Source organism: Chrysochloris asiatica, unplaced genomic scaffold (genome assembly GCF_000296735.1).
Source record: "Chrysochloris asiatica unplaced genomic scaffold, ChrAsi1.0 scaffold00028, whole genome shotgun sequence".
NCBI classification, from domain to species: Eukaryota; Metazoa; Chordata; class Mammalia; order Afrosoricida; family Chrysochloridae; genus Chrysochloris; species Chrysochloris asiatica.
Genome location: NW_006408546.1, coordinates 16078343 through 16091191, shown reverse-complemented (window position 1 = coordinate 16091191; position 12849 = coordinate 16078343). Strand labels below are relative to the sequence as shown.

The 12849-nt window shown below is 42.6% G+C and overlaps 1 protein-coding gene across 1 annotated transcript in view; it reads right to left on the bottom strand.

The window, feature by feature from the left end:
• Positions 1-2019: 2019 nt before the first annotated feature.
• ESYT3 (extended synaptotagmin-like protein 3) overlaps positions 2020-12849 on the bottom strand; it is a 53588-nt gene continuing 42758 nt past the window's right edge. Inside the window, exons 16-23 of the mRNA XM_006846650.1 lie at positions 12311-12397; positions 11383-11532; positions 8707-9203; positions 7098-7196; positions 6431-6562; positions 3974-4079; positions 2741-2790; positions 2020-2056 (exon numbers count right to left, since the gene is read on the bottom strand). Of these exons, the coding sequence (XP_006846713.1) occupies positions 2020-2056; positions 2741-2790; positions 3974-4079; positions 6431-6562; positions 7098-7196; positions 8707-9203; positions 11383-11532; positions 12311-12397 (1158 nt within the window). The remainder of the gene's footprint in view (positions 2057-2740; positions 2791-3973; positions 4080-6430; positions 6563-7097; positions 7197-8706; positions 9204-11382; positions 11533-12310; positions 12398-12849) is intronic.

The window sequence follows — 12849 nt, the reverse complement described above, 5'->3', positions numbered from 1 at the left end:
AATATACTTTATACATGCTGTAATTAGGTTTTCTATATATGTGGAAGAGGAGGGTTGGGTTGGCTTTTAAAAAAAAAATAATTTACTTTGTTGTTGTTGAGAATATACATAGCAAAATATACACCAAATCACCAGTTCCTACATGTACAATTCAGCGGCATTCTGAGGGGTGGGTGGGTTTTTACTTGTCTGCTTTGTCACGTCTTGATCAGTACTTACTTGCATTAGCATTGCTAATATTCCGGATGTGATAGCATGGTATTTTCTTAAATTTCTCTGGTCCTTTACCATGTTCAAAGCACTTTTGTATTTAATAGTGAGCATCACAGTGTATTGTACAGTAGGAAGCACAGAAATCAATTACCCCATTTATTGGAAGAGGATTTGTCATTCAAAACAAAGTCCAGCAGAAACCATTTTTATTATGTTCGAAACTACCAGCCGTTCCGTAGGAGAATGATGAGGCTTTCTGCTCCTGTGTAGATTTACAGCCTCAGAAACTCTATACAGGGTCACGATGAGTCAGAACTGACTCCATGGTACTTAATAACAACAGCAACAGCCATGTACTTAGCACAGGTCTTGGATTGTAGGGGTAAGAAACAATTCAGGTAGTTATAGTTCAATTAGAGAGTCAACACAAACATTAAGTGCCCAAACAACAGAGCAGCTGTTTTTCTTTTACGGTGACTTTAGTAACTGCCTAGTAAACATGTCTTTGAAATGAACTATTACAAGGTAAGGAATTATTAAAATAGAAAGTGCACAGTATTGATGCTAAATACTGTGTGACTGGTGGAGAGGAGCCATTTCAGCATGGACTTACTTACTGCAGGTGATTGGTTTCAGATAAGCCTTTACAGAGTGAGCACAGTGTGCAGTGTTTAACCATTCTGGAACTAAGTGTCTGCACATGAATAAAGTAGCAGAAAACTAAAGGCCAGGGTATGTCAAGTCTAAAAGGTAAATGAGTGCTTACAAGAAATGAGAATCCTAGATGATTTATAAGTGAGAATACCATGTCAAAATTTTTACTTTAGGATAATGCCATTGTTCAAAACAGCAGCAGTGAAGGCAGTGGTAGAAACAGAGTGGCAGCGGGGGGGCAGGGGTATGACCCCACAGACAGCTCAGGAAAGTAAGAGGGGACCAGCAGTGTATTTGGTTTGATAAAGTTTGAAATACAAAAAAAAGCACTTGTTTAAATGCATAATTTACATAGTTTGTGGGCCAGCCATCTCTTAGAAAGTGACACAGAATTCCTACTTCTGTCTGAGAGAGATCCAAAAAGTGGTTTCCTGTCTGGCGGAGCCACTTTTCAGCAGTGGTCTGCGTTCTGTTGTGGGAGTACACTTGTTGACCTGGCTTTGGAACTTAGCTTACATTTTCTTGTGGAAATAGTGTCGCATGCTGGGGCCATCTCACACACGAGGTCTTGAAGTGTGTCCCTATAGCACTGTTGTTGTGGAGAAAGTACAGTCTAGTTCCAGATCAGATATGGGAACAAGTCTCCAGGCATGAAAGCAGCAAAGGTGGCAGTCAGTGGCCTCTGGCAGTGTTAGCTCTAGGCAGTTAGGGAGTGGGCCACATTTTAATCCCATAAAAGAGGCGTCATCCCTTCTTCAGTCACTGCCCAGGAATATGGGTAGCTCCTCTAGGAACAGATATCCTCCCTTACCCCATGTCTACACAGGGCTTTCTTACTACATACACGTCAGTCCTGAATCAGATGGTCTGTCTCTGTAAAGTCACTACTGAGGTTCTGATAATGAATGACTAGGTGCAAATATCCCTTTTCTTTCTGGATTTGAACAATAAAATCCAACCAAGAAAGATTAGTATTTGCTTTTATACGTCCACCTCTTCCTAATACTACTATCTAGTCATTGGAAGTGGGTAAAATTTCACACAGGAAGTCTGTGTATAGTTTCCAATGACTGCTCTGATTTAAATTACAAACTATACACATATACACGTTAATATAAAGGAATGAAAGTGCTAGTGGTGCTCGTCTCGTCATCAGCTTCTGGGCTGTCCATCTGCAGTCAGCTCATACCTGTAAGACAGGTGGTTCGGACCTGTGTTAGTACTGAGAGTGTGCGGTGGCATCAGGACTAGATGAGCTCTATCTGCTTGCCTGCCTAGGCCTCTGTAGGACCAGCAGGGGCCATTCTCTATATGTCAGTCTGCCACATGCCATATACAACCCATGTGAAGCATTGGACTGCTAACTAAAAGATCAGCTGTTTGACTCCAGCAGCTGTCCTATAGGAGAAAAATAAGGCAATCTGCTTCTGTAATGATTTACAGTCTCAGAAACTATGGGGCACTTCCACTTTGCCCTTTGAAGTCATCAGCAGTGAGTTTAGGGAAGTAAGATCTGGATGAGTTAAAGACTTAACTAGGTAAAAATCTGTCTCCTTCCTTGAAAACCAAAGGAACTGAGATATGACTGAAAAGGGCAGAACTTTGGAGAGAGAATATGGGCATCTCTCCAGGATAATATCTAGATTAACAGTAATAAAATGAAAGGGCACCCCACTGGACATTTACACTAATATATATTTTCAGTGTAGTATATGTACATTAAACAACAACAAAAAAAGGGGTAACAGAGATGGTTGGTGCATGGAGGGGATTATAATCATTGTAATATGTTAAATGTAAAACTGATGATCTGCCCTGTAAACCTTTACTCAATTCACAATAAAAGCTTAAAAAAAAAAAAGGGCACACTTACCATTGTGAAAAGCCCCTAATCAAATCTTCTTTGGATAAGTCAATCAGTACCTAAACAACACAAAGAATCCGTTCTTGAAACAGCTGCACTGATTAGAAACCCACTAAGATCAACTGAATTGATGATGAAAAACCTGGGACTTAGGGATTTTGAGCAGTGGCTCATTTTCCTTTGGTTCTTAACATAGATCCCCCCAGAAAGACAGAACAGGCACTGAACTCTGTGGTCTGGGTAAAGGCGAATTGCTTCAGGAATGTAAGCAAAAGGAACTGTTGCCCTTTTCAAGCTTTGTGACTTTATGAATGTTATAGAAAGAGAAACTTGCTCTTAATCATGAACTGATTACTACTTTTAACAAGACGCCACAGTTGCCTTACGTGTAAAACAGGGGAAATCCCACCTGCTTCATAAGAGTAGGTTTTAAAGAGATGAGTAATAAGTGCTTATTAAACTATGTTGTAGTTAAGTGCTATCTAGTCGATTCTGACCCAAAATGACCCTGTATAGGGTTTCTGAGGAGCAGCTGGTGAGCTTGAACTGCCGACATTGCAGTTCAAAGTGACTTTGCAGTCCAGTGCATTATCCCACAGCACCACACCAGGACTGTTAAACTATAGTGAGTGACTACAGGCTATTGTTCCAATACCATTCTTTGGCCTCTTCTTGGCATCTCCCTGGGGATTATATTTCCTCGAGTTCTACTTAGGAGTAATGGTGTGGCACTGCAGGATAATGCCTAGACCGCAAGGTCAATTTGACTAAAAGGCAGTTGGTGGTTCAAACCTATCAGTTGCTCCTTGGAAACCCTATACAGGGTCACTATGACTCAGAACCAACTTGACGGCACTTAACAAGTTCTACCTTAGATAAAATTCCATCACTACAAAAATCTTGTAATAAGATATCCAAGCTTCACACAATGCCAGATTAATCAAAATAAGATTTAATGTCATAATAAATCTTCAAATACTTGTGGAATGAATGAATTTGAATAGATTCTAGAGTTTGTTAAATGTTAAAATAAGGTTTATCATATCAACCTATGCCTTTATATTCTTTCATTAGTTTAAAGAATAAAAACAAAGCAAAGCAAAACAAAACAAAAAAACTCTCCCAATGAAACTCTACCCTCCTGGAATTCAGAGCCTTCCCACCTGTGAGGGACACTATGTTGCCCTTGTACCTGCTCCACCAGTGAACTCAGTTAGTACCAAGAGCCCCTCCGGGACTTACTTTGCCTAGCTCCTTTCTTCTGTGTGAGCCAAGTGGCCTACTATTTTTTACTGCAACATCTAGTGACCTCTTCTTTACCTCTTCCATAGGAACAAAGAATTCAAATCTTTAAGAAACAAAAAGTCAGGAAATGAGATTTACATATTTCAAGCATTTCTGTTGAAAACTGAGAGTGTTTCATTCATTTCCTTTTGAAACAGAAGGTGCAGATTGTTGAGAGGAGCACCTCCAACAGGTACTCAATTATACTGCTACATACAGATGACTGCTGTCCTCTGTTCTCAAAGGAGAACTGAGTTCACACTCATGGTTCAATTTTCAGCTAAACAATAGACAAGTCTATAAGGGAACACTCACACTAGTGAGGTATGTACACTTTAGAATCATCAACCATTTAAGATCAAAAGGGCAGCATTTACCTAAGGACAGGGTTCAGAAAGATTAGGAAAGGAGGAGGAACAGAAACAAGAAACAGGGAGAAAGTGGAATAAGTGATGTTACATTGAGGGGATTGTAATCATCGAGATGAAACAAAATGTGTATGAATTGTTGAATGTTACATTGTTGAATGTTAAACCTTAGCCCAATTCATAATAAAAAGAAAAAAAAGTACCTGCTCATAGGCCCGCCTCAGCCTTTGAGCAGGTCCTCCTAAGTTGTTTTAGTTTGGTTTTTCCTGATCAGCTGACGGCTAGGATGCAGAACAGTTGTTAGGTGTACTAGAATTACATAGAAAATACCAACCTGCTTCTACGGAATAAAGCAGAGAAATCTTTGTGTATGTACTTTGTCATATACTCACAAGCTTTTGAACCCCTTACTTTATTTTTACTTTTATTTTTAGTGTGTGTGTAAATATGTATGTTTTGGGGGGTGGGAGAGTTGCCCAAAGCCCAAAGGTTATCCATCAGATAACCTAGGCACTTGTACTAATGTTATTATTGTTGTTAGGTGCACTGAGTTGGTACCAACTCATAGGGACCCTATGTACAACAGAACGAAACTTATACTAATATCCCTTTAAAAATCTGAAAGAGAATTAATTACTAACAGATTAGGTTTGTCTCAGAAGTCGAAGGTCAGGCTTCTGTGATCCCACATAATAATTTCAACATGTGTTTGTAATTTTGTCAGAGCTGTCTTTAAAGACAAGATCCCTTGTGTGGCTCTAGAATTAGGATCGTGCCTGACACCAAGTGTCCAGTAAATGTTCAATTAATAAATTTTCTTTTCCTCATACCCTTGACATGGATGAACTCATAGTATAGCTCTTGAAGGAACACATTAGTTCTTAGGCATGGCCCAAAGGGACTCAGAACAGCCCTTTACAAGTGAATAGTAAAGATTAGGATACGAGGAAACCAGAATGATCAGGCACAGTATCTTAGACTGGCTAAGTCTTCTCTTAGGACTCTGGAGCAGGAAGAAGCAATGATGAGATTCTGACTTCTGCACCTTGAGGATTAGTCATGGATGGAGTCAAAGTGAAATCAAGAATAAAAACATTTGAGTTAAGACTTGCCATCTCTGGCTGTCTTCAGAGGCAGAAACTGATTAGAGACACTCTTATCTACCACTTTTGTTCCCGAGGACATGAGTGGATGAGGCTTTGTGGAAAGGGAAGGATGTCTGTACTTTATGGCAGTGAGGAAGTCATAGCAAAGAGCACGGAGTTGAGAAATTGTAGATCCTTAGGTTCAAATAGGACTCGTGGTGTGGTGCTATAGGATAACCACTGGACTTTGAACCACAAGGTCAGCAGTTCAAACCCACCAGCTGCTCCTTGGAAACCCTACACAGGGTTGCTATGACTGGGGAACTACTCGACAGCATTTAACAGCAACAAGCTTCAAAGAATGTTTATTTTTTACTGCTGACATTACAACTGATTCGAAGGAAACATGACCAAACTTTTACAAGCCCAGGTGTGGAGCTGTAGGGTAAACACTGAACTGGTAACCACTAGGTTGGCAGTTCAAACTCACCAGGCACTCTGGGAAATCCTATACAGGGTTGCTTTAAGGCAGAACCAACTTGGCAGCACACAACAACATATCCGTTTTCTCTCAAAGAGATTTCAGTTTAAGAGAAAAAGGATGGGCTGCTCCACTTGGAGTGCTTTAACCCTATGGGCATAAAAGGTGGCTAACCATTTTGATAAACTGCGTAGGCAACACTTTTTACCCACTAAAGCACAGAACTGTAAGATAAGCAATGGACTATTAACTGCAAGGTTGGCAGTTCAAACCCACCAACTGCTCCTTGGAAACCCTATACAGGGTTGCTATGAGTCAGAACTGACTCAACAGCACTTAACAACGAAATATAGAAGCTTCAAAGAGGAAGAGACCATGTGTTCCTATTCAGCCCTAGTCCCTCAGCGTCTAGCGGGCTGGTAGGCACCTCTGCAAATACTCATGAATGAAGCACTCTTAAGTGGCCAACTGACCCACTTACGTCTCATCAAACAGGGGCTCCAGGGTCTTCCTCTTCACTGAGGTCTTCTTCCGACTTGCCCACCTCCTTTCTGGCAACAAGTACACACGGACGTAGGGATCAGCTCCACTGATGGTACAGGGTGTCAGGTTTCTAATTTGGTTTCAAAGACATTAAAGATAAAAGGACCCTGGGTTTGTGACACTCTGAAAATAGTAATTTGTGAGAAAGCTATATTAGCCATTTGGCTTTAGATGAGTTTGAGGATAAAATGCCTTATAGTCTTGATGACCAAAAAGTAAGTCAATGTCTGCACGATTTAGAGGACAACATATCAAATTCATGATTCTAAAAATGTCTTTCTGTAAAGTGTAAGGTTGAGCAAGTACTTCCATCCAGGGGCGTACTTGAGGAAAGGTACTAATGACCAGCAGACAGTTTTGCAACGGTTGTGTCTGACCAGAGCTCCTGACTCGAGCCCACCAACACTAGTGGACTATGACCACAAAAGTGTTCCTCTGAGGACTTGTCCCTCATACCATACCAGCCTTCAAATTCCATCTCTCCCAGTGTGTTACCTAGCTCCCTGTGGGAGTTCGTGACCCTGCCCTTGATCCAAGCGCCTCTGCTCTGATTTCTAGCCACACCTGTTGCTCCTGGAAGACCTCCTGGCCCCAGAATCCCTTACCTGCAGCCATTGATTAGGACACTGAGGCAGCGCCGCAGACACACATAGCGCACTGTGAGTTGAATCTCACCCAGCCGCTGACGCCTTAGATCCTCGCCTCTGTAAGGAAAGGACTTGTCACTTCTCTTGTCATTGCAAGCATTGCTGTCCTCCTCACTCCCCCAGAAAGAAATAGGTCTTGCTTTAAGAACATAGAGCCATGTGAACACATAAAATCTCAGTAAGATTACTTCTAGGAGGAAGTCCATTCCATCCAGCAAGTTTTTGTAATTATCCTTCTGGGCTGAAGGCAGACTAGAAAAGTTGTGTGGGATCCTGGGATCTAAATGAAGACATGAAAAATCCTAGAATACTTTTGTAAACTTTCTTAGGTGTGATGTCAGTGATAAGTAGGATACATATTTTTTAAGACAATGGGGTTTTAATGGGTCATATCTGTAACTTACTTTGAAATGGTTCAGCAAGAAATATGTTTATGCACATAGATATTTATAATGCAGATAGAAACCAAAAATCAACCCCCCTGCTATAGAGTTGATTCTAGCTCATAGAGACCCTGGTACAGTGTTTTCGAGGCTGTAAATCTTTACAAGAGCAGAAAGCCTCATCTGTCTCCTGCGGAGAGGTTGGTGAGTTTGAACACCAACTGTGTGGAAAGGGCAATGTAAATAATTGTTGAATCTGGGTGGAAGGGATATGTATGTTTTCAATACTCAGTGCTTGGATATTTCCATAATAAAATATTGGACAAAATAAAGCCCTAGAAATTAAAAGCTAATCAGTAGAAAGTATTTGATTGCTCAAGTTTGGAAGAACGTAAGTTACATAACATTTAAAATGGCTTAAAAGTGCATATTCTGGTGGGGAGACAGTGTTGAAGGGGTTGGTCAAATTTCAGGACTCTAATTCTGATCTCCTTAATCACTAAAATTTTCTATTATCTGAAGTGATCAGAAAATTGAGAGAATTCTGGATGCCCATCAATTTAACCCATTCCTAAATATTATATATAATATGCTCACAACATATGAAAAGCAAAATGCATTCCACAGATGCATGGTCTTCAAGCATAGCTGGCTGGAGTCAGAAAGAATTGTGTGTTCTGGTGAATGTGTTGGTTCTCTGTCCTGGGCTGATATGAATGCAGTTCCATTTAGGAAGACTATGAACATTGAAGTGGGATTTGCCATTGTTTCCTGACTCCGGGTAGAACCTTTCTAATAGTAAGTTCTCTCTCATACAGTTAATGTGAAGACTGAATAAAGTAACACTGACCCCATAGTAAACATTATAAATGATAGCCATTAATTATGTAATTCCACATTCTAAGCCTTCCATTATCATCCCAGTATAACTATTGAGAAGCCAAGAAATGTTTGTGCTGGAAGGGAGGAACCTTAAAACCAATATCCTGTTTTACAGTGAGTCTAAAGCTACAGCTAAAACCAGACTCTCCCTGTGGTGTCTTCTATCACACCATAATGCCTCCTTATTAAGAGAGACTTAATAAGAACTTCCACATAAGTGTGAGACCGTGTCTACTTTTTCAGTCAGGGAGGAGAGTTTCATGCAGATGATTTTAGAAGAGATTAAGCAGAGAGGTGCATACTCAATGTTGAGGCTGAAATCTGTCAGGTCAAAGCAGGAGGAGGCCAGGGAGTTGAGTGAGGACATGCTGGGAGCCAGCCCCTTGGGCGGCCATATGAACGGGGAGGAAGGACGTTTCATGGGTCTGGGAGACTTGATGGGCCCTGGAGAGTGAGGGCCTGGGACAGTCAAGAAGATGGTAGCCGAACTCTTCTTCTCTCCTATTGGCTCACAAAACCCCTTGGCACTGTCCTTGCCTTTGGGCTTTAGGCCTGTCTCTTGGGGTATGGCCTCGGGGGCAGCAGTGGGGGCACTGGTGGGGGGTATGGTGCTCTTGGAGGTCTCCTTGGTGTCAGAAGCAGGATCTGGGGGAAATGGCACATCTTCAGGGCCCTCTCCCTGGGGTGGGGCTTTAGGGCCCTGGTTGGTGGCCACCTTCTTGATAAGCAGAGGGCCTTTCTTTAGGGCTTCAGGTCCTGTGTATGGACTCCCCAGCTCTCGTTCCTCCACGCGCAGGAACTGCAAGCAGATGACACGGTTGCTTATGGGCCAAGCCTACCACTTCCTCTTCCTCCCCTTCTATTTTCACCTAGTTTCCCCTTCTCTTTACTGGAAAAGTTTCCTCAAAAGTCAACGACAAGTTCAATGGATTTTTTTTCACATTGAACTGTATCCTCGTTGACCTCTGTCTCCTGACCACCCTCTGACCAATGCGTCTTTGTCTTTTGCCTCCTGCCTCACTAGTGAGTGTTCACTCAGACTCAGTCCTGGGCTCCCTTCTCTCTTTGTACCCCCACGGGCTGCTAGAGCTCTGGTCTACTCTAACAACATGAGCTCCCAGATCTACCCTCTGCCCTGCCCGCACCCTAATGTGGACATCTATCAACCAGCCGCCGCCTTCTGGGAAGGGCTGTTTCAAGCTGTTACCTCATTCGTTCCAGTGCTCTCCCCAGAGACCTCAGCCATTATCTGTACCCCACCCTCCCCCATCCTCTTTTTCCCTCAGTTATCAGTTTCTTAAGACCCATCCTAGATACTTTCATTTTCTGCAATATGCAAGTCAAAAATTTCTGGAAAACCTCGTTAGGAATGTCAAATAATATGAAACAAATACCCTTTGAAATGAATAGCCAAATTCACAAGAAAGTATGGAAGCCGTCTGTGGCTAAGAGAGACAAAAAAACAAACTGAAAAATATAAAGATTAAAGGTCGAGCTTTTCTGGATCAATATCTATTTGGGTATTCAATGGGTTAGAGTTTTATGGATCTTGCAGAAACAAGAGACAAATCCTTCGACTCATGTGAGGCTGGGCTGTGGAAATGATGTCCAAGAAGAAGGGTTATATCTTTAGTGACAAGGTATTACAGAAATCAAATTTTCACACACCAGCAAAGATAGATGACAAGATGGGTCGACCTTAGCCTGTTCATAAAAATGGACCCAAGTTTGTAATGTCCCTGGTGTGCTTGGCCAGCACCAACACAGAACCACACTGGAAGAGAGCAACTTCCATCCAGGTCATGACACCCCAAGTTATATATATATATATATATAAATGAGTTACCATGACTAATAGACAACAAACATTTAAGTGCAATGTCCTAAGATCTTCAAACAGAATTAATACATGTGTATGTTATAAAATATAGGAGTCCTGGTGTGGCACTGTGGGTTAATTCGCTAGACTGCAAAGTCGGTTTGAACTGCAAGGTTGGTGGTTCAAGGTCACCAGTCACTCCTTGGAAACCCTCTACAGGGTCGCTATGGGTCAGAACTGACTTGATGGCACTTAACAACAACAAATTATAAGTATTTTCAAGTGATTAAAGATGGGTTAGAAAGATGAGAAGATTAAAAAATGCTATAAAAAATATGGATTTGGAAAAGATAATATTAGAAATGGTGAACAGTCGTTGAAATTAAAACCCACAAGCAGGTGAAGTAGATTCAACCCTAACCCTAACCAAAACACTTACTACCATTGAGTCACATCACCTCATAGCAACCCTATATATGGTCGCCAAGACTCTACGTTTTTACAGGAGCAGACACCCTCTTCTTTTTTCCAAGAAGTGGCTAGTGGGTGTGAACTGCTGACACTGTGGTCAGCATATCCACCACCACTGGTCCTAAACCTGGATTGTTGTTAAATGCTGTCGATGGGTTTGAACCACCAACCTTGTGGTTAGCAGTCCAGTGCTTATCCTACAGCCCACACTGGGACTCCAACAATAGATTGTTGTTGTTAAGTGCCATCAAGTTGGTTCTGACCCATAGTGACGCTGTATGTTTCTGAGGAGTGGCTGGTGAGTCTCAATTGCCAATCTTATGATTAAAACTGACCTTGTGGTCCCATGCTTATCTGACAGCATGACATAGTCAAATGAAGAATTAGTGATTTGGAAGATAGAGCTGAGGAAGTGAGTCAGAAGGTTAACCCCATGAGATAAAATAGGAAATATGAAGGTCAGCTCAAGAAACATTGAGGATGGAGGATAGAAAGAGTCCAGCATAGAAAGAGTTCAAGAAAGAAGGATTGAAGATGATGGGAGAAAGTCAATCTTTGAAGAGATAACGGTTGGCAGTTTTCTATTATTAATGAAAAATATTAATCCTTCTTCTCCTGACTTTTTTCTGCCCATGAGTTCTCTGCCCCAGAGCTCTACTTCCCTGTCCTGGGGTTGAGGGAGATTTACCCGCAGCACCAGCCTCATGGAGATGAGGCTGTCCAGGCCTGAGTGGTCCAGCTGAAAACGCTGCTCAAGGGTGAGGTCTGCACAGGACAGGAGCTGGCACAGGGCAAATTCCAGCACTCCGAGGGCACACTCCTGGTCGTCATCAAGCACCTATGTGGTGGGCCAGTCATAGAACAAGAGGAGAACCAAACTTCAACCTGACCACCCCCTATTACGAGCCCCAGTTGACTTTGGGTTCACTTCAGTAAGTATGCGGCTAGCTGTTGGCCTCAGATCTGTTCTGGGAATTGAGACTAGAGAACTGAATCTGGTCAGGCGTGGTGCCTGCCTTCACTCAGAGGAGGAGAGTGACTCAGAGTAGAGTCGATTATGATCTTCATGAGGCTGCCATGTCAAATGTTCAGGACCGTGGGGGCTTTAGGGACAGATGAGGTGTGCTGCGCCATGATGGATTATCCAGACAGGACTCTGCCCCCAAAACAGAGGGCATGAAGAAGCCCTCAAAAGGTCCCAGCTCCACCGCTGGTAAGTCATGAGATGTTGGACAAGTCATTGTTTGGCCTCTGTTTGTTCATGTGTAAAATAGACAAGATAGTATTTCTTTTCCATAGATATTTTGTGAGGATCAAATGAATTTTTTTAAAAGAATGATCACTGTCCAAATTCTAACAGGCCACACTGGGTGTTCTGTAACAACTAGAAGGCCCTTTTGCAAGGAATGTCAAGGGGCTTGAGGGTATGGCCTTCCCCAGCCTCCTCACCAGAAACATTTTACAGCAGACTCAAGATGAGGCCTTGTGAGGCCTCGCTATCCCCTCCTGCATGCAGTGGCTGGCATTAAGAACCGCACCCAGAACCTGCTGAAGGTGTGCCTCAAGCTCCCATCCTCTCCTAAAACGCTATTCTGAGAGCCCAACTACAAGCAAACCTTTAGATGTAGCTGCTCAGCTGCCACGTTGTACACAAAGAAGGAGAACACTTGGCCCCACACGGGGTCCTTGCTGTGGTGACACGTCTGGGGACAGAGGAGGGAGAAATAATTGAAGGATCAGGTTGGGAAGAGTTGGATCCCAGCACCTCTGCTCTCACTCTGGCCACCAGGTACCACGGGGAGCTTTCTGTGTCTTCCCAGGGACCAGACCCACACAGGTTACTACCAGTGGGAAGCAGTAGGGGAAACACAGCCAGACTGAAGGTGAGGAGTACTTTGCTAGGTAACGTTACAGGGGCTGAAAATGACACTAGCATTAGAATTCACTCAGGGAGAAGCCCAGAAGGATTTCTGCTGCTGGACTGAACTGTCATGGTGTGCTGGGAAACATAGGGCCTTTAGAGCCAGGTCTGGGCTACAGCCCTAGTTCTGCTGCATTTTAGCATGTGACCTTGAGCAAGTCACTTTAAGTCTCTGATCCTCAGATACTTGTGATATTGCTGTGAGAAATAAATACAAAGCGCCTAGAATGTGTC